General features: G+C 37.5%; 1 protein-coding gene across 6 annotated transcripts in view; it reads left to right on the top strand.

Moving 5' to 3' along the window:
• LOC128660571 (triple functional domain protein) overlaps positions 1–23,184 on the top strand; it is a 763,036-nt gene that overhangs the window by 574,064 nt on the left and 165,788 nt on the right. For all 6 annotated transcript variants that reach the window (XM_053714497.1, XM_053714496.1, XM_053714493.1 and 3 more), the window contains exon 34: positions 13,595–13,838. In XM_053714497.1, the coding sequence (XP_053570472.1) occupies positions 13,595–13,838 (244 nt within the window). The remainder of the gene's footprint in view (positions 1–13,594; positions 13,839–23,184) is intronic.

The following is a 23,184-nucleotide window of genomic DNA, read 5'->3' as shown; positions in this document are numbered from 1 at the left end:
TACAATAGGGTACAATAAAACATAATAAACTTTGTTTCACATAAGGGAACCCAATACAGAACAAAATAGTCTACCCTTCAGTTGGGATTGGGTGGACTGTATTAGTCATTATTAAGCTGAGCAATGATACATTTAGCTATTTCCCAAGTGTTTGAGATCTGCAATAACATCTGGTGTTTAACATCAGCACTAGTTCAGTCACTATGTGCCAGCACTGTACATCATACACAGGATCTTAGTAATTTGCAACTTCTAGTATCTTTTTAACAATTATGTGTTATGTGCTTTCTCCCACCCTTTGTGGACCATCAATTTAATCCATACACAGCTTTAAAGGGATAGGAAACTCAATATTAAACTAGCATGATTCAGATAGAACGTGTAATTTTAAGACACTTTTAAATTCACTTCTATTTTCAAATGTGCTTCGTTCTCTTAGTATCCCTTTTTTTTAAAAAAAGAATGCGCACATATTGTACACTAGTGGGAGCTAGCTGCTGATTGGTGCCTGCCCACATTTGTCTCTTGTGATTGGCTAACTAGATGTGTTCAGCTAGCTGCCAGTAGTGCATTGTTGTTCCTTCAACAAAGGATAACAAGCAAATTTGATAATAGAAGTAAATTGGAAAGTTGTTTAAATTTGTATGTTCTATCTAAAGCATGAAAGAAAAGTTTGGGGTTTCCATTTCCTTTAAAAAGAAACAAAAAAGTAACACTTGAAATTGCACTTCTACCACTCATTAAACAATTTTGCTAACTTTTGGTCTTTGTATTAAAGGGACAGTCTACACCTTAGTCATCTTAAAGTTGTAACTTAGATTAAGCTGCAAATATCCTCCTGCACCATTTCTATGTCATAAAGGAGGAACAGTAAAAAAAAAAGTTATTTAAAAATGAATATTATTTCTGGCCACTTTGAAATGGCTGCCAAGGTCACCCCACTGATGACATCACAATCTGGGCCGCAACTAGGCACTCTTCTGAATAGCATTGACAGTCTGTTGAATCCAACTAGTGAGCCTTTTGTGATTGGATGCCATATGCAGCCCAGATAATGATGTCATCAGTGGTCTGAGTTTGGCAGCCATTTCAATTATGGACAAACAATATTCATTTTAAAATAACTTTTTACCATTCCTGCTGCATTATATAGAAAAGGTGCAGGAGACTATATGCAGCTTAATCTAAGGTAAGACTTTAAGATGACCAAGGTGTAGACTGTCCCTTTACCCTTTCATTTCAACCCTAAAAAAATGAGTTACACATGTGCAGCCTACTTTGTTTAAATTTTGCATTTCATAGTTGCAATTTTAGTTTTACTTTCTTGAACTTTAGTTTAGAGTAGCATAATAAGTCATTGAGGTTTCTTTGGCTTGTGATAATTGGATTAAAAGTATTTTGGCACATTACATTCCCCCATATTTGTCAATTCATGTTGTCTAACAAGGGGATGAGTATAGCTGGCAGTTGTTTTTATTTGCACATAGATATGTAGGACATTTTACTTTTGGTGCAAAAAGTAAAATGAAACACTTTGAGATTGTAATATAAAAAGTCTAATTAGGCATAGTAAAAAACCCTCTGAATTATAGTTTGATTAGCACTGCAGAATCTCTTGGCTCTCTACAAATAACTTGTAACAATAATTATCCCCCCCACCCACACACACACACACACACAATTTTTCCCCCTGTATTTTAAAACTTGTGGGCTTTACAATTTTGAGAATTGGGAGTGCACCCTGCAGTTTTTACAAGCTTTACCCTACATATCTGTCCCTAACTGACCTCAACAGAATGTATGTTTTGCTAACAAAATGGCAGTAGTTATTGTCTACTCCATAAAAGTCTGCATTGGCTTCTCCAAAGATGTCACGCAGTGGCAGCAGTTTGACCTTTAATTTATTTAGATTTTTTTTTACACTTAGGGCTAGATTAAGAATGGAGTTGTAGTTTGCGTTCCCACTTTCACATTAACTTTGTAAGAAGTAAGTTTTTTGTGTGTGTCGGGAAGCGCACTTATTACAAGTTAAAAATGAATATATATGTGTGTGTTTATGTATGTATGTATGTGTATATATAGATATATATATATATATTTATTTATTTAGAGAAATATATATATATATATATATATATATATATATATATATATATATATAGAAAGAGAGAGAGAGAGAGAGAGAGAGAGAGAGAATATATAGATATAAATAATTATAGTGGAGTAGTCTTCTAAAGTGCTAGTTTTGAGCATGCTGCTTTTGTTAGTATATTTGGTGCCTGTTGAAAGCTGCTTGGTTGTTGTTTGTTAATTTAAATTTACTTCTTCCTTTAAACATTGTTATCTGTAATTATATATTTCATTTGGAGATGCAGTTGAAATGTGATAAGATTGTTTAGTTGTGAGCCATGTTTTGCACGTATGGACGCATATGCAGAAAGTGCAATGTGCAACCTCTTTGTGGAGTTTACAGCGTTTTTAATAGACATTGAGAACTGTTTCTCAGACATTGTCCAGTCCACAGCTGTTTTCAATTGTTTTGTTCCCTGGTCCAAGGAGAGCTATAAATGATTTTCTGCCAAAAATGCAGGGAGAGCTGTTTCTTTATGCATTAATACATATATAAATGTATCAGTAGGATTTTTTTTCTGCTTAGCAAAGCATTGAAGGGACAGAAAGTTAATAAATTTGGTAAAGTCGAAGGGTTGGTGGGGAAGTATTTTAATGAGATTGGGACTGATTTTCAAGACATTTTAATCATAACCAAAATGAGCCCTTGGAGACTTATTTAAGATTTTGTGTTAGAATGCTAGGGATTGCCCAAAGGAATAGTTATGGTACAATGATTTATTATCTATATAACAAAAACTGCATTCTTTTAATGTTGGAAAATACCCACATTAGATTTCATCACTCTCATACTAACTGCTCTAGTACTTGTTTTGTTTGTCAAACAACATTTGTGAAAATGGAAAACTTTATAAAATACATATACGTATACATATATAGTGAAATATGTTTGAGCGCTGCAGAATCTGTTGGCGCTCTACAAATACCTGCTAATAATAATAAAACGTTTTTATGTGTGTGTATATGTATATGTGTGTATATATATACAGTATATATATATATATATATATATATATATATATATATATACACACACACTGTAGTTACTAAAATATACCAGCAATAGTATTTCCTATAATTCTTAAAATTGTCAAGGTATTGTCTTCTCTAGAATAAATTAAATCCGCCAAAGACTGTATTCCAGATAATAAGTTAATTATACCACTATATCCCAAAGAGGTTGTTATAATTATTTGATATTATTTTTATTTCATCTTTGTTTTTAATGTGCCAACAAATTCCACAGGGCCAAGTGATTTAATAAATAATGATGAGACAAGGAAGGCAGATTGGAGCAGAAGAATCGCATTCTCTGCTCCCTAGAGAGTTTACAATATAAGTAAAGAGACATTAAACACTAAATAAATGCTAGATAGAGTGATGCATTTAAAGAAAATATTAGTCTGAGAATAGCATGTAGATTTATTTTTTAAAGTTTCATCAGTTCTTTAAATATTGACAAAATAAGTTTTAGTGTTTATAAAACAATGGGAGCTGCCATGTTGTAACTTAGGTTACCTTCTCTGCTGTGGCCAATTAGGGACAGTTATAACTGGTCAATAAAGTGTGCAGCCAATGGCTGTGTGAAATATAACAGTGTTCTGCACTTCCATTTCTAACAAGAACTGAAAAGCTCACAATTTCAGAATGGAATTACAGGAAAAGGGGCAAAAAAAAAAATGAAATTATATTGCAGAGTTGTTTTTATATATGATTTATCATTTTATATTAAAATCTCAAAGTGTTTAATGTCCTTTTAATATTAATCGGTCTGGATACCTACTCTTGGCACAGACACAACACATTTCTATGTTCAGTAGCCTTTTAATACATTTTTATTATTGCAGTAGTGTATTGCAACTGATATTTGCTAACTATTAAAGCAGTTTTTCCCAACTCTAGTCCACAGGACCCTTAACCACCAAGGTCATACATGGTACATCCTACAAAAAACGGTCATTAATGACGTACCTTGTACGTCCTCAGGGGTTTCCATCCACTTTCAGGGTATTGCAGCGATATCTCAATATTAAGGCATCATGCACTACCCTCTGGTAAGCAACCGATGCAGAGAGGGCCATTTTGTGGCCCTCTCCGCATCGTTCAGCGATGGTGCCGATAGTTTGTGGCGTAGGAGGGATAGAAAGGAGGCGGTGGGTGGGTGGCTCATCGCTAGAGGGAGCTTCTTTGTGTGTGAGGGGCGTGAGAGGGATGGGAGGGGGCAGGAGCGGGTGGGACTGCTACGCTACGGCAAACAATTTGTGAGTAGCAACAATGGAGAGGGGGGATAAGTGTTGGGAAAATGATCTGGGAGGTGGTAGGGAATTGAGGGGGGGCAGCTACACTACAAAAAAATGGGTTGATTTAAAAAAAAAAATTTACCCCAATTTTATTACAAACTGGGTACTGGCAAACAGCTGCCAGTAACTAATATGGCCGCAAATAGGATGAGGGGGGAGGTTAAGAAAGCTGTGGGATCATGGAGTTTGGGGGGGTTAGGGGGGAACCTACACTGCAGAAACTATATATATATATATATATATATATATATATATATATATATATATATATATATAATGATAAATAAAAAAAGTCTAATTTTAGTACTGGCAGACTTTCTGCCAGTACTTAAGATAGGGGTGACCATTTGGGGAGGGGGAGGGAGCTGTCTGAAAGGAATTAGAGAGGGATCAGGGGGTGGGATGTTGTCAGGTGGGAGGCTAATTTCTACACTAAAGCTAAAATTAACCCTACAAGCTACCTAATTAACTCCTTTACTGCTGGGCATAATACAAGTGAGGTGCGCAGCGACTTTTAGCAGCCTTCTAATTACCAAAAAGCAATGCCAAAGCCATTTCTGAACAAAGGGGATCACAGAGAAGCATTTACAACCATTTATGCCATAATTGCACAAGCTGTTTGTAAATAATTTCAGTGAGAAACCTAAGGTTTGTGAAAAAGTTAACGATTTTTTTTTATTTGATCGCATTTGGAGGGGAAATGGTGGCATCAAATATACCAAAATTGGCCTAGATCAATACTTTGGGTTGTCTACTAAAAAAAATATATATACATGTGACGCGTTATTTAGGGAAGTGCTACTTGTACTTATTGCCCTATAACATGTAAACATTGGGTATTTCTAAACTCAGGACAAAATTTAGAAACTATTTAGCATGGGTGTTTTTTGGTGTTTGTAGATGTGTAACAGATTCTGGGGGTCAAAGTTAGAAAAAGTGTGTGTGTTTTCCAATTTTTTTCATCATATTTTATAATTTTCTTATAGTAAATTATAAGATATGATGAAAATAATGGTATCTTTAGAAAGTCCATTTAATGGCCAGAAAAACGGTATATAATATGTGTGGGTACAGTAAATGAGTAAGAGGAAAATTACAGCTAAACACAAACATCGCAGAAATGTAAAAATAGCCCTGGTCCCTAACGGTAAGAAAATTGAAAAATTGTCTGGTCACTAAGGGGTTAACAGGCCAGATACTCATTATATCAACTAAAATACAGGTGAAATAATCAGTACACCCATAAGATGATTATTTCACCTGTGCTCTAGTTAAAAGGACAGTCTACTCCAACATTTTTGTTTAAAAATATTATTCCACAGTTTTGCACAGCCAACATGGTTATATTAATATACTTTTTACCTCTGTGATAACCTTGTATCTAAGCCTCTTGACAGCCCCCTGATCACATGGCTAATTATTATCTATTGTCTTGCATTTTAGTCAATTAGTGCTGGTTCATGCACAACTCCACGGTAGAGAGCACAATGTCATCTATATGGCCCATATGAACTAGCAGTCTCTTGTTGTGAAAAGCTAATAATAAAAAGCATGTGATAAGAGGCTGTCTGTAGTGGCTTAGAAACAAGCAGAAATTTAGAGGTTTAAATGTTATAAAGTATATTAATATAACTTTGTTGGTTGTGCAAAGATGGGAAATGTACAGTAAAGGCGTTGTCTATCTTTTTAAACAATAACAATTTTGGGGTCCCTTTTAACATATAATGAATATCTTGCATGTAAAGGGCTCTGAGGACTGGGTTTGGGAAACACTGCATTAAAGGGTTACTCAAGTTAAAATTATACTTACATGATTTAGACAGAAATTTACCTTTCCTTCTCTGGGAACCTTTTTTTTTTTTTAACTTATCTAGATTCCATGAAAGCATATTGAGGTAGACTTAGGAGTGTGCACGTATCTTGAGTCCTATATGGCTGCAAACCATGTTATATGTTTAGTATTCACTGGACAAGAGACACACATTTGTGCTCAAGTAATAATACTTTACATCATGATCTGTTTGTCCTCTGGATCAATATGCTTTTGTTTGCTGTAGTATATCTTATAGATTTCATATCTGCGTAGAACACAATCACCATCTTATTTAGACTATTAGCCCCATTCACATTAATCCTAACCTGTGTTTGAGGCTAATGAGAACCAGAATTGAGTTTTATTTAAACAAATGAAAATGCATCCTTCTTTCTAAACACAATCTGAAAACATAAACGTGTAAAACAAAATATGAAAACGCACTGAAAGATTCCTTTATGTAAAATATGTAATCAAAGTATTTTGTATTTTTATGATGTAACCTCTGCAATGTTGCATCCTGAGAAAGGGACTTTGTATGTGGTTAAAGTGAAGGTAAACTAAAACGGTCTGTAATAAATAATTTAATATATCAAGCAAAATTAATAGTAGTTTCATTCATCAATATTTATATTTTTCAATTTTACCTTAGATATTTTATTTTTATAGCATCGATTCGGCTATCCGAAAATCAACCCGTCAAATTTTATTTTTTTCTAAACAATGATCACGTTGTTTAGACAGCCAATTGATTCTTTGGCCGTTGGGCGGCCGTCAATTGACGTAATCATGGGGTTGTTCAATATGCGCATGCGTAACTTCTTGTAGTTGTTAGTGGCCAAGCGAGCACGTCCACGTTTCTCCAACATTGGTGTGTCCGGTCCACGGCGTCATCCTTACTTGTGGGATATTCTCTTCCCCAACAGGAAATGGCAAAGAGTCCCAGCAAAGCTGGTCACATGATCCCTCCTAGGCTCCGCCCACTCCAGTCATTCTCTTTGCCGTTGCACAGGCAACATCTCCACGGAGATGGTTAAGAGTTTTTTGTAGTTTTATTCTTCTATCAAGTGTTTGTTATTTTAAAATAGTGCTGGTATGTACTATTTACTCTGAAACAGAAAAGGATGAAGATTTCTGTTTGTAAGAGGAAGATGATTTTTAGCAGACAGTAACTAAAATCGATTGCTGTTTCCACACAGGACTGTTGAGATGAAGTAACTTCAGTTGGGGGAAACAGCAGTCTTTTCTGCTTAAGGTATGACTAGCCATATTTCTAACAAGACCATGTAATGCTGGAAGGCTGTCATTTCCCTCATGGGGACCGGTAAGCCATTTTCTTAGTTAAACATAAAAGAATAAAGGGCTTCAAAAAGGGCTTCAAAACTGGTAGACATTTTTCTGGGCTAAAACAATTGCTTTACTAGGCATATTATGCAGATTCTAACTAATTATTGGTATTATAATCTTGGGGAACGTTTAGAAAAACGGCAGGCACTGTGTTGGACACCTTTTTCAGATGGGGGCCTTTCTAGTTATAGACAGAGCCTTATTCTAGGACTGTATAGGGGTTAAATGTAAAAACGGCTCAGGTTCCGTTAATTTAAGGGTTAAAGCTCTGAAATTTGGTGTGCAATACTTTTAATGGTTTAATTTTGGTGAATTTTGAACAATTCCTTCATACTTTTTCACATATTCAGTAATAAAGTGTTTTCAGTTTGAAATTTAAAGTGACAGTAACGGTTTTATTTTAAAACGTTTTTTGTGCTTTGTTGACAAGTTTAAGCCTGTTTAACATGTCTGTACCATCAGATAAGCTATGTTCTATATGTATGAAAGCCAATGTGTCTCCCCATTTAAATTTATGTGATAATTGTGCCATAGTGTCCAAACAAAGTAAGGACAGTACTGCAACAGATAATGATATTGCCCAAGATGATTCCTCAAATGAGGGGAGTAAACATGATACTACATCATCCCCTACTGTGTCTACACCAGTTATGCCCACACAGGAGGCCCCTAGTACATCTAGTGCGCCAATACTTATTACCATGCAACAATTAACGGCTGTAATGGATAACTCCATAGCAAATCTTTTATCCAAAATGCCTACTTATCAGAGAAAGCGCGATTGCTCTGTTTTAAACACTGAAGAGCAAGAGGACGCTGATGATAACTGTTCTGACATACCCTCACACCAATCTCAAGGGGCCATGAGGGAGGTTTTGTCTGATGGAGAAATTTCAGATTCAGGAAAAATTTCTCATCAAGCTGAACCTGATGTTGTGACATTTAAATTTAAATTAGAACATCTCCGCGCACTGCTTAAGGTGGTGTTATCTACTCTGGATGATTGTGACAATTTGGTCATTCCAGAGAAATTATGTAAGATGGACAAGTTCCTAGAGGTTCCGGTGCCCCCCGACGCTTTTCCTATACCCAAGCGGGTGGCGGACATAGTAAATAAAGAGTGGGAAAGGCCCGGCATACCTTTTGTTCCCCCCCCTATATTTAAGAAATTATTTCCTATAGTCGACCCCAGAAAGGACTTATGGCAGACAGTCCCCAAGGTCGAGGGGGCGGTTTCTACTCTAAACAAACGCACTACTATCCCTATCGAAGATAGTTGTGCTTTCTAAGATCCTATGGATAAGAAATTAGAGGGTTTGCTTAAAAAGATTTTTGTACAGCAAGGTTACCTTCTACAACCAATTTCATGCATTGTTCCTGTCACTACGGCAGCGTGTTTCTGGTTCGAGGAACTAGAAAAATCGCTCAGTAAAGAATCTTCGTATGAGGAGGTTATGGACAGAGTTCAAGCACTTAAATTGGCTAACTCTTTTGTTTTAGATGCCGCTTTGCAATTAGCTAGATTAGCGGCGAAAAATTCAGGGTTTGCTGTCGTGGCGCGCAGAGTGCTTTGGCTAAAGTCTTGGTCAGCGGATGTGTCTTCCAAGACAAAATTGCTTAACATTCCTTTCAAAGGTAAAACATTATTTGGACCTGATTTGAAAGAGATTATTTCAGACATCACTGGGGGAAAGGGCCACGCCCTCCCACAGGATAGGTCTTTTAAGGCTAATAATAAGCCTAATTTTCGTCCCTTTCGCAGAAACGGACCAGTCTCTAATTCTGTATCCTCTAAGCAAGAGGGTAATACTTCACAAACCAAACCAGCCTGGAAACCAATGCAAGGCTGGAACAAGGGTAAGCAGGCCAAGAAGCCTACCACTGCTACCAAAACAGCATGAAGGGATAGCCCCCGATCCGGGACCGGATCTAGTGGGGGGCAGACTTTCTCTCTTTGCTCAGGCTTGGGCAAGAGATGTTCAGGATCCTTGGGCGCTAGAAATAGTTTCTCAAGGTTATCTCCTGGAATTCAAGGAACTACCCCCAAGGGGAAGGTTCCACAGGTCTCAATTATCTTCAAACCAAATAAAGAGACAGGCATTCTTACATTGTGTAGAAGACCTGTTAAAGATGGGAGTGATACATCCAGTTCCAATAAGAGAACAAGGAATGGGATTTTATTCCAATCTGTTCATAGTTCCCAAAAAAGAGGGAACATTCAGACCAATTTTGGATCTAAAGATCCTAAACAAATTTCTCAGGGTACCATGGTTCAAAATGGAAACTATTCGAACGATCCTACCTACTATCCAGGAAAATCAATTTATGACTACCGTGGATTTAAAGGATGCGTACCTACATATTCCTATCCACAAGGAACATCATCAGTTCCTAAGGTTCGCTTTTCTGGACAAGCATTACCAGTTTATGGCACTTCCATTCGGATTAGCCACTGCTCCAAGGATTTTCACAAAGGTACTAGGGTCCCTTCTAGCGGTTCTAAGACCAAGGGGCATTGCAGTAGTACCTTACTTGGACGACATCCTGATTCAAGCGTCGTCCCTGTCAAAAGCAAAGGCTCATACGGACATCGTCCTAGCCTTTCTCAGATCTCACGGATGGAAGGTGAACAAAGAAAAAAGTTCTCTGTCCCCGTCAACAAGAGTTCCCTTCTTGGGAACAATAATAGATTCCTTAGAAATGAGGATTTTTCTGACAGAGGTCAGAAAATCAAAACTTCTAAGCTCTTGTCAAGTACTTCATTCTGTTCCTCGTCCTTCCATAGCGCAGTGCATGGAAGTAATAGGATTGATGGTTGCAACAATGGACATAGTTCCTTTTGCACAAATTCATCTAAGACCATTACAACTGTGCATGCTCAGACAGTGGAATGGGGATTATACAGACTTGTCTCCGACAATTCAAGTAAATCAAAAGACCAGAGATTCACTCCGTTGGTGGCTGACCCTGGACAATCTGTCACAGGGAATGAGCTTCCGCAGACCAGAGTGGGTCATTGTCACGACCGACGCCAGCCTAGTGGGCTGGGGCGCGGTCTGGGAATCCCTGAAAGCTCAGGGTCTATGGTCTCGGGAAGAGTCTCTTCTCCCGATAAACATTCTGGAACTGAGAGCGATATTCAATGCTCTCAGAGCTTGGCCTCAACTAGCAAAGGCCAAATTCATAAGGTTTCAGTCAGACAGCATGACGACCGTTGCATATATCAATCATCAGGGGGGAACAAGGACTTCCCTGGCGATGAAAGAAGTGACCAAGATAATTCAATGGGCGGAGGATCACTCCTGCCACTTGTCTGCGATCCACATCCCAGGAGTGGAAAATTGGGAAGCGGATTTTCTGAGTCGTCAGACATTCCATCCGGGGGAGTGGGAACTCCATCCGGAAATCTTTGCCCAAATAACTCAATTATGGGGCATTCCAGACATGGATCTGATGGTGTCTCGTCAGAACTTCAAGGTTCCTTGCTACGGGTCCAGATCCAGGGATCCCAAGGCGACCCTAGTAGATGCACTAGTAGCACCTTGGACCTTCAACCTAGCTTATGTATTCCCACCGTTTCCTCTCATCCCCAGGCTGGTAGCCAGGATCAATCAAGAGAGGGCCTCGGTGATCTTGATAGCTCCTGCATGGCCACGCAGGACTTGGTATGCAGACCTGGTGAATATGTCATCGGCTCCACCATGGAAGCTACCTTTGAGACAGGACCTTCTTGTTCAGGGTCCATTCGAACATCCGAATCTGGTTTCCCTCCAACTGACGGCTTGGAGATTGAACGCTTGATTTTATCAAAGCGTGGGTTTTCAGATTCTGTAATAGATACTCTGATTCAGGCTAGAAAGCCTGTAACTAGAAAAATTTACCATAAAATATGGAAAAAATATATCTGTTGGTGTGAATCTAAAGGATTCCCATGGAACAAGATAAAAATTCCTAAGATTCTATCCTTTCTACAAGAAGGTTTGGAGAAAGGATTATCTGCAAGTTCTCTGAAGGGACAGATCTCTGCTTTATCTGTTTTACTTCACAAAAGACTGGCAGCTGTGCCAGATGTTCAAGCATTTGTTCAGGCTCTGGTTAGGATCAAGCCTGTTTACAGACCTTTGACTCCTCCCTGGAGTCTAAATCTAGTTCTTTCAGTTCTTCAATGGGTTCCGTTTGAACCCTTACATTCCGTAGATATTAAGTTATTATCTTGGAAAGTTTTGTTTTTGGTTGCAATTTCTTCTGCTAGAAGAGTTTCAGAGTTATCTGCTCTGCAGTGTTCTCCGCCCTATCTGGTGTTCCATGCAGATAAGGTGGTTTTGCGTACTAAGCCTGGTTTTCTTCCGAAAGTTGTTTCCAACAAAAATATTAACCAGGAGATAGTTGTACCTTCTTTGTGTCCGAATCCAGTTTCAAAGAAGGAACGTTTGTTACACAATTTGGACGTAGTCCGTGCTCTAAAATTCTATTTAGAGGCTACTAAAGATTTCAGACAAACATCTTCCTTGTTTGTTGTTTATTCTGGTAAAAGGAGAGGTCAAAAAGCGACTTCTACCTCTCTTTCCTTTTGGCTTAAAAGCATTATCCGATTGGCTTATGAGACTGCCGGACGGCAGCCTCCTGAAAGAATCACAGCTCACTCCACTAGGGCTGTGGCTTCCACATGGGCCTTCAAGAACGAGGCTTCTGTTGACCAGATATGTAAGGCAGCGACTTGGTCTTCACTGCACACTTTTGCCAAATTTTACAAATTTGATACTTTTGCTTCTTCGGAGGCTATTTTTGGGAGAAACTTTTTGCAAGCCGTGGTGCCTTCCATTTAGGTGACCTGATTTGCTCCCTCCCTTCATCCGTGTCCTAAAGCTTTGGTATTGGTTCCCACAAGTAAGGATGACGCCGTGGACCGGACACACCAATGTTGGAGAAAACAGAATTTATGCTTACCTGATAAATTACTTTCTCCAACGGTGTGTCCGGTCCACGGCCCGCCCTGGTTTTTTAATCAGGTCTGATGAATTATTTTCTCTAACTACAGTCACCACGGTATCATATGGTTTCTCCTATATATATTTCCTCCTGTCCGTCGGTCGAATGACTGGGGTGGGCGGAGCCTAGGAGGGATCATGTGACCAGCTTTGCTGGGACTCTTTGCCATTTCCTGTTGGGGAAGAGAATATCCCACAAGTAAGGATGACGCCGTGGACCGGACACACCGTTGGAGAAAGTAATTTATCAGGTAAGCATAAATTCTGTTTTCGCGCATGCACAATTTAATTTGTCAGGCATAGTTGAAACCGCATCGCATCTCAAGCGGCAACTAAGGGGAAACATTTGTATCGCTCCTTTTACTTAACGCATGCGCAAAGGTGATGGTGAAGTAAGGAGACGCATGCGCGGTTACTAGATGCTCGAGCTTTGTAGACACGTATAGAGCGGGTGGCACCGCTCTATATGTCACTATATTAGAAAGCCGGAAATGTTGAATGGGAGGAGAATCGGAAGGCAAAGATACTAAAAATTTAGGTTGAAAAGTATATAAATAAATAATGTTTTAAAAAAAATAAAACCCTAGCGACTGGATTTTACATGGTTTAGAGGATTGTAAATCAGAATTATGAATGCCAAAACTTTACCTTCACCTTAAAAGGACATGAAACCAACATTTTTGCATTCAGCCACCAATCAGTAAGCGCTACTCAGGTGCTGAACCAAAAATGGGCCAGCTTCTAAGCTTTTTCAAATAAAGATACCAAAAGAATGAACAAAAATTGATAATAGGAGTAAAATAGAAAGTTGCTTAAAATTGCATGCTCTATCCGAATCATGAAAGAAAAATATGTGGGTTTCTTATCCTTTTAAGTTTGGAACAGTTAGTGTTACTATGTTGCAATGTAGAAACTTATTTGAAAATCTGTTGTAATATAAAGTCATTGTGCTTATATATGTCTCATGCATTTTATATTCTAAAACAAAGATGTGAATGTATTTAATTTGTTTCCAGCTCTCTGGTGGATGTGAACTGACTGTAGTCATCCATGATTTTACGGCATGTAACAGCAATGAACTGACCATCCGTCGAGGACAGACAGTGGAAGTTCTGGAGCGTCAGCATGACCGACCTGACTGGTGTTTAGTCCGTACCACTGAACGGTCACCCGCAGCAGAAGGCTTGGTTCCTTGTAACGCACTGTGTATTGCTCACTCAAGAAGTAGCATGGAGATGGAAGGAATATTCAACCACAAAGGTAGGGCAGGTCCACCTAATTATGGTGTCCTTTTATTCTTTGTGTGATTGCTGATAGCTGTATGAGAGAGGCTTCAATATAGTTTTCTAAAGTTTGCTCAAAATAATTTAATTCTCTTCAGTATTAAAGGGAACTTTATATCTAATTAAATATATCCTGAATTAAATAGTCATCTCTCTAGTCAGATAAACAAAAATACAGCTACCTTAAAGAGCAATGGGCATTATTTACTGGGCAGTGCACTTGCTTTAGAAATGTTATGAGTCAAACTAAAAATAAATATTAAAGGGACAGTCTACACCAGAATGTTTATTGTTTAAAAAGATAGATAATCCCTATATACCATTCCCTAGTTTTGCATAACCAACACAGTTTTATTAATACACTTTTAACTCTGTGTTACCTTTTATTTAAGCCTCTACAGACTGCCCCCTTATTTTAGTTCTTTTGACAGACTTGCATTTTAGCCATTCAGTGCTGACTCCTAGGTAACTTCACGTGTGTAATCACAGTTATCTATATGACACACATGAAACTCCAACGCCCTCTAGCTTTGAAAAACTGTCAAAATGCATTCAGATATGAGGTGGCCTTCAAGGTCTAAGAAATTAGCATATGAACCTACCTAAGTTTAGTTTCTTTCAACTAAGGCTACCAAGAAACAAAGCAAAATTGTGATAAATGCAAACTGGAACTGGTTTAAAATGACATGCCCTAACTGAATCATGAAAGTTTTGGACTAGACTGTCCCTTTTAATACATGTTTAGTAAATATAAAAAGTGCAATAGTTTTAGCAAGATATAAGTGGTGCCTTATTTGTACAATAAAACCTACTATGCACAGATCCAAATATAATCCATGGTTACTAATCTATTTATTTATATAAAATATAGGGAAAAGCCTATTGCTAATTAGTCCTGGACTAATATAATCCAGTTGTAAAGAAGAGGGGAAAAAAAACTGTTCCTCAGGTTTGTGTGTTATAGTAGATTGTTTTTTAGTACCCATTTAAATCTCCCTTATCTCCTTGGCTGATAGTTAACAAACCAATATGAATCATATAATGGTCTTACACAGGACTAAACAATGACAGGCTTGTAAATGCTGCAGTATAGATAACGATTCTCACAGGAACTAGTAAATCCAATGATTTTCAAAATTAAATTCCTGGGAAAAGGGCAAAATAAATGCTGAAACTATGTTGCAAAGATTTTTTTCTACTCATAGTTAAAGGACATTATACACTAGATTTTTTTTTTTAATAAATGTTTGTAGATGATCCATTTATATAGCCTGTGCAATTTGTTTTGTTTTAAAAAATGGATTTTTGCTTATTGCTCTGATTTTCAGACTCCTAACCAAGCCCAAAGTTTTGGAGAATACTGACGTATACCTACTCCAACTTGCTCCTGTTTGTGTAAAGAGTCTTTTCATGCAAAGGAAGGGGAGGGGGGTGTCTGCTTTTTCCCCACTTGCAGTGGGTGTTCCAGTAACCGTTTAAACAGAGCTAAACTGGAAGCTTCTAAGTAAGTTTTTAAACGTTTTTATACTGGATTTTTATATCAGTATCTGTGTATCTTATTCTGTATATAGTGTTTTATTACATGCAGTTAAATGAAAATTGGTGTATACTGTCCCTTTAAACCATTTATATCACAACCCGGATTGTTATTTATTCCATTAAAATGAAGTTTGCTTTTTTTTCCTTTGCTGCATCTGCAAAAGCATTTTAAAATGTATTGCAGGCGCGATCCGATATCGATCGCAGTTTGCGGCGCAAGCGAGGAACCGGCGTCGCCCGCAGTTTCAGCTCCAACTCGAGCCATCCCATATATGTCGCCGTCAGATGCTAACGGCCGTAAGTCTCACAAACCAGCGATGTCCAGAAATCTGCGTAAGTACAAATTTCTGGCGTCGCCAGTGACTTGCGCCACGTTAGAATCTGCCGGCGCCTATAAAACCTGACTAAAGTCTAAAACACCCGCACTGTCTAACACGCCTCCCTAACATAGCCCGCACTGTCTAACACGCCTCCCTAACATAGCCCGCACTGTCTAACCCTCTATCCGCTATCCCCCCTCACTAGCCTAACAATAAAAAAGCTATTAACCCTAAACCGCCGCTCCTTTACCCCGCCGCAACCTAATAAATTTATTAACCCCTAAACCGCCGCTCCCGTACCCCCCCCGCTATAATTATATCTATAACCCCCTAAAGTGAGCCCTTAACACCGCCGCCATCTCTATTAAAATGATTAACCCCTAATGTAAGCCCCTTACACCGCCGCCATCTCTATTAAAATGATTAACCCCTAATTTAATCTACCTACCCTGCCGCCAGCTATATTATCTATATTAACCCTAAGTATATTATAGTTAATATAGGTATTACATTATATATTTAACTATATTAACCCTAATATTTAGGGTAATATAGTTAATATAGTTTACTATAGTATTTATATTAACTATATTAACCTATCTAACCCTAACTAAATTTATATTAAATTAATCTAATTCCTTTATAAACTAAAATATTCCTATTTAAATCTAAATACTTACCTATAAAATAAACCCTAAGATAGCTACAATATAATTAATAATTACATTGTAGCTATGTTAGGGTTAATATTTATTTTACAGGTAAATTGTTATTATTTTAACTAGGTATAATAGATATAAAATAGTTATTAACTATTTAATATCTACCTAGTTAAAATAATTACCCAATTACCTGTAAAATAAATCCTAACCTAAGTTACAAATACACCTACACTATCAATAAATTTAATAAACTACTAACATCTATCTAAAAATACAATTAAATTAACTAAACTAAATTACAAAAAAACCAAACACTAAATTAACAAAAAATAAAAAAAGAATCACGATATATAAGCTAATTACACCTATTCTAAGCCCCCTAATAAAATAATAAACCCCCAAAATAAAAAAATTCCCTGCCCTATTCTAAATTCAACAAATTTCAAAGCTCTTTACCTTACCAGCCCTTAAAAGGCCTTTTGTGGGCATGCCCCAAAGAATTCAGCTCTTTTGCATACAACAAATACAATACCCCCCCCCCCATTACAACCCACCACCCACATACCCCTATTCTAAACCCACCCAAACCCCCCTTAAAAAAGCCTAACACTACCCCCCTGAAGATCTCCCTACCTTCTTCTTCACCACACCGGGCCGAACTCCTGATCCGATCCGGGCGATGTCGTCCTCCAAGCGGCAAAGAAGAATTCTTCCTCCGCGATTCATCCTCCAAGCGGCAAAAAGAATTCTTCCTCCGCGACGTCTTCCTCCAAGCGGCAGCAAAGTCTTCATTCTTCCGCGGCATCTTCAATCTTCTTCTTCGCTCCGCCGCCGCGGAGCATCCATCCCGGCCGACTGCTAAACTTGGAATGAGGTACCTTTAAATGACGTCATCCAAGATGGCGTCCGCCGAATTCCGATTGGCTGATAGGATTCTATCAGCCAATCGGAATTAAATTAAAAAATCTGATTGGCTGATTGAATCAGCCAATCAGATCAAGTTCAATCCGATTGGCTGATCCAATCAGCCAATCAGATTGAGCTCGCATTCTATTGGCTGTTCCGATCAGCCAATTGAATGCGAGCTCAATCTGATTGGCTGATTGGATCAGCCAATCGGATTGAACTTGAATCTGATTGGCTGATTCAATCAGCCAATCAGATTTTTTTAACTTAATTCCGATTGCTGATAGAATCCCTATCAGCCATCGGAATTCGGCGGACGCCATCTTGGATGACGTCATTTAAAGGTACATCATTCCAATTCACAGTCGCCGGGATGGATGCTCCGCGGCGGCGGAGCGAAGAAAGAAGATTGAAGATGCGCCGGAAGAATGAAGACTTTGCTGCCGCTTGGAGGAAGACTCGCCGGAGAAGAATTCTTCTTTGCCGCTTGGAGGAAGACATCGCCGGAGGAAGAATTCTTCTTTGCCGCTTGGAGGAAGACATCGCCGGAGGAAGAATTCTTCTTTGCCGCTTGGAGGAAGACATCGCCCGGATCGATCAGGTTCGGCCCGGTGTGGTGAAGACAAGGTAGGGAGATCTTCAGGGGAGTGTTAGGCTTTTTTAAGGGGTTTGGGTGGGTTTAGAATAGGGGTATGTGGGTGGTGGGTTGTAATGGGGGGGGGGTATTGTATTTGTTGTATGCAAAAGAGCTGAATTCTTTGGGCATGCCCCACAAAAGGCCCTTTTAAGCTGGTAATAAGAGCTTTGAAATTTGTTGAATTTAGAATAGGCAGGGAATTTTTTTTATTTTGGGGGTTTATTTTATTAGGGGGCTTAGAATAGGTGTAATTAGCTTAAATATCTTGTAATCTTTTTTTTATTTTTGTTATATTAGTTTAGTTAATTTAATTGTATTTTTAGATAGATGTTAGTAGTTTATTAAATTTATTGATAGTATAGGTGTATTTGTAACTTAGGTTAGGATTTATTTTACAGGTAATTGGGTAATTATTTTAACTAGGTAGATATTAAATAGTTAATAACTATTTTATAATCTATTATACCTAGTTAAAATAATTAACAATTTACCTGTAAATAAATATTAACCCTAACATAACTACAATGTAATTATTAATTATATTGTAGCTACTAGGGTTTATTTTATAGGTAAGTATTTAGATTTAAATAGGAATATTTTAGTTTATAAAGGAATTAGATTAATTTAATATAAATTTAGTTAGGGTTAGATAGAGTTAATATAGTTAATAAAATACTATAGTAACTATATTAACTATATTAACCCTATATAATTAGGGTTAATATAGTTAATATATATAATGTAATACCTATATTAACTATAATATACTTAGGGTTAATATAGATAATATACTGGCGCGGGGTAGGTAGATTAAATTAGGGGTTAATCATTTAATAGAGATGGCGGCGGTGTAAGGGCTTACATTAGGGGTTAATAATTTTTATATAGGTGGCGGCGGTGTAAGGGGTCAGATTAGGGGATAGATAAGGTAGATGGCGGCGTTTTAGAGGCTCACAGTAGGGGTTAGTTTATTTAGATGGCGGCGGGGTCCGGGAGCGGCGTTTTAGGGGTAATAACTTTATTAGGGATTTCGGGGGGGGGGGGGATCGCGGTTGACAGGGAGATAGACAATTGCGCATGCGTTAGGTGTTAGGTTTATTTTAGCAGATCGCGGTTGACAGGGAGATAGACATTGCGCATCGTTAGGTGTTAGGTTTATTTTAGCAGCCAGTTTAGGAAGTTACGGGGCTCCAATAGTCAGCGTAAGGCTTCTTACGGCTGCTTTTTGTGGCGAGGTGAAAATGGAGTAAGTTTTCTCCATTTTCGCCACGTAAGTCCTTACGCTGCATATTGGATACCAAACTGCGCGGGTTTGGTATACCTGCCTATGGCCCAAAAAACTGCGGGCGACGGCAGAAATATACGCGCGTAACTTCTAGCTTACGCCGTAATAGGATACCAAATCCGCGCAATTATTGGCGTCGCCGGCTTTTGCGGGCGACGATTTTTATCGGATCGACCCCCAGGTTTTTATTTTTTGTAAAACAAATGTTATTTTACTGAGAAAATGATTGTTTTTGGTTTTATGCTTGTAAAGCATATACATATATATAATAACGCAATAGAGGTTTGCTTGTTAGCCAGTGAGCGATAAGACCTTAAAGGGACAGTCTAGTCAAAATAAAACTTTCATGATTTAGATAAGTCATGCAATTTTAAACAATTTTCCAATTTACTTTTATCATAAAATTTGCTTTGTTCTTTTGGTATTTTTTGTTGAAAGCTAAACCTACTTAGGTTTATATGCTAATTTCTAAGCCTTGAAGGCCGTCTCTAATCTCAGTGCATTTTGACAGTTTTCCACAGCTAGACAGTGCTAGTTCATGTGTGTCATATAGATAATATTGTGCTCAGTCTAGTGGAGTTACCTAGCAGTCGTCTGCACTGAGTGGCTAAAATGCAAGTCTGTCAAAAGAACTGAAATAAGAAAGTAACAACACAAGTTAGATTTAATTTACAGTTTTAATTTGTATTAATATAAGAAATGTGTTCATTATTAAGCAAGTTAATGGTTCATATTATATTCATTGATGCAAAGTGTTAAAGGGACAGTAAAGTCATAATGATATGTTCATTATTTCATGTTCCTTTAATGTTACCATGTGTTTGAAATCAACAGGATATTTTGAATGTCCTTTCATTCACATAGTTTGAAATTTTGATATATTTAGTATTAATTTAAACTCAATGAATATTAGACTGTCATATTTATACAAATCTCCATTAACATTTCTTGGATCCGGTTTAGGGAACATAAACAGTTTTAAAAAAAAAAATAGTTTATGGAATATTTAAATACTTGCCAGACTTTTGTTTAGTATTTTGTTCTGACAGTTAAATGACAATTACTAAACAAGGGCTTTTGTGAACTGGAAAGATAGGATGAACCTTTATAATAGCACAGTGTCTGTTAAAGGGACAGTCAAGTCCAAAAAAAACTTTCATGATTTAAATAGGGCATATAATTTTAAATAACTTCCAAATTTACTTTCATCACCAATTGTGCTTTGTTCTCTTGGTATTCTTAGTTGAAAGCTAAACCTAGGAGGTTCATATGCCAATTTCTTAGATCTTGAAGACTGCCTCTAATCTGAATGCATTTTGACCACTAGAGGGCATTAGATCACATGTTTCATATAGATAACATTGAGCTCATGCATGTGAAGGGACCTAGGAGTGATTGGCTAAAATGCAAGTCTGTCAAAATAACTGAAATAAGGGGGCAGTCAGTAGAAGCTTAGATACAAGGTAATTACAGAGGTAAAACGTGTATTATTATAACTGTGTTGGTTATGCAAAACTGGGGAATGGGTAATAAAGAGATTATCTTTCTTTTTAAACAAGAAAAATTCTGGTGTTGACTGTCCCTTTAATGCCATTTCCTCTTGGAAAGATAGAAACAACTTGACAGCAGATAAGAACCAAAGGCCTAAAATTTAGACACAGAAATGATCGTTGTAGTTCTGTGAAAGAGTTCACTTTTTGTCTACAAATGTCTTGTGATCAAAGGTCCGGAAAATTGTGGCAGCATTACAAGGTGAACAAGGGTGTTTCACTTATTCATTAAATGAGCGAGACAAGCTTGCGCAAACGGTTACTGCTTTTTCACATGCATTACTCGCACACCTAAAATGGCCACCAATAAGTAAAGAATTTATGGACACTACATAGCCATATTTAAAATTAGAAACTTTATTAAACTTCTTAAAAACAATAAAGTACAATACAAACACAAAAACAAAAGTGTCCCTCATTGTTTAAAGGGACTTGAAACCCAAATTTCTTTCATGTAATTAGCAAGAGTCCATGAGCTAGTGACGTATGGGATATACATTCCTACCAGGAGGGGCAAAGTTTCCCAAACCTTAAAATGCCTATAAATACACCCCTCACCACACCCACAATTCAGTTTTACAAACTTTGCCTCCGATGGAGGTGGTGAAGTAAGTTTGTGCTAGATTCTACGTTGATATGCGCTCCGCAGCAAGTTGGAGCCCGGTTTTCCTCTCAGCGTGCAGTGAATGTCAGAGGGATGTGAGGAGAGTATGGCCTATTTGAATGCGGTGATCTCCTTCTACGGGGTCTATTTCATAGGTTCTCTGTTATCGGTCGTAGAGATTCATCTCTTACCTCCCTTTTCAGATCGACGATATACTCTTATATATACCATTACCTCTGCTGATTCTCGTTTCAGTACTGGTTTGGCTTTCTACAACATGTAGATGAGTGTCCTGGGGTAAGTAAATCTTATTTTCTGTGACACTCTAAGCTATGGTTGGGCACTTTGTTTATAAAGTTCTAAATATATGTATTCAAACATTTATTTGCCTTGACTCAGAATGTTCAACTTTCCTTATTTTTCAGACAGTCAGTTTCATATTTGGGATAATGCATTTGAATTAATCATTTTTTTCTTACCTTCAAAAATTTGACTCTTTTTTCCCTGTGGGCTGTTAGGCTCGCGGGGGCTGAAAATGCTTCATTTTATTGCGTCATTCTTGGCGCTGACTTTTTTGGCGCAAAAATTCTTTTCCGTTTCCGGCGTCATACGTGTCGCCGGAAGTTGCGTCATTTTTTGACGTTATTTTGCGCCAAAAATGTCGGCGTTCCGGATGTGGCGTCATTTTTGGCGCCAAAAGCATTTTAGGCGCCAAATAATGTGGGCGTCTGATTTGGCGCTAAAAAATATGGGCGTCGCTTTTGTCTCCACATTATTTTAGTCTCATTTTTTCATTGCTTCTGGTTGCTAGAAGCTTGTTCTTTGGCATTTTTTCCCATTCCTGAAACTGTCATTTAAGGAATTTGATCAATTTTGCTTTATATGTTGTTGTTTTTTGTCTTACATATTGCAAGATGTCTCACGTTGCATCTGAGTCAGAAGATACTACAGGAAAATCGCTGTCTAGTGCTGGAGCTACCAAGCTAAGTGTATCTGCTATAATTTTTGGTATCTGTTTCTCCAGCTGTGGTTTGTATTGCATGTCATGACAAACTTATTAATGCAGATAAAATTTCCTTTAGTACTGTTACATTACCTGTTGCTGTTCCGTCAACATTTAATTTTCAGAGTGTTCCTGATAAACATAAGAGATTTTATTTTTTTAAATCCATTAAGAAGGCTATGTCTGTTATTTCTCCTTCTAGTTTACATAAAAGTCTTTTAAAACTTCTCTTTTTTCAGATGAATTTTTAAATGAACATCATCATTCTGATACTGATAAATCTTTGTATTTGTTCAAGATGGAATTTATTCGTTCTTTATTTAAAGAAGTATTAATTGCATTAGAAATAGAGGATTCTGGTCCTCTTGATACTAAATCTAAACGTTTAAATAAGGTTTTTAAATCTCCTGTAGTTATTCCAGAAGTGTTTAATCTCCCTGATGCTATTTCTGAAGTAATTTCCAGGGAATGGAATAATTTGGGTAATTCTTTTACTCCTTCTAAACGTTTAAGCAATTATATCCTGTGCCATCTGACAGATTAGAGTTTTTTTGGGACAAAATCCCTAAGGTTATGGGGCTGTCTCTACTCCTGCTAAATGTACTTCTATTCCTACGGCAGATAGTACTTTATTTAAGGGAAATTGAATCCTTTCTAAGAAAAGCTTACTTATGTTCAGGTAATCTTCTTAGACCTGCTATATTTTTAGCGGATGTTGCTGCAGCTTCAACTTTTTGGTTAGAAGCTTTAGCGCAACAAGTAACAGATCATAATTTTATAGCATTATTATTATTCTATAACATGCTAATAATTTTAT

Source organism: Bombina bombina, chromosome 5 (genome assembly GCF_027579735.1).
Source record: "Bombina bombina isolate aBomBom1 chromosome 5, aBomBom1.pri, whole genome shotgun sequence".
In the NCBI taxonomy this organism is placed as follows: Eukaryota; Metazoa; Chordata; class Amphibia; order Anura; family Bombinatoridae; genus Bombina; species Bombina bombina.
This window is presented reverse-complemented; position numbering and strand designations above follow the sequence as displayed.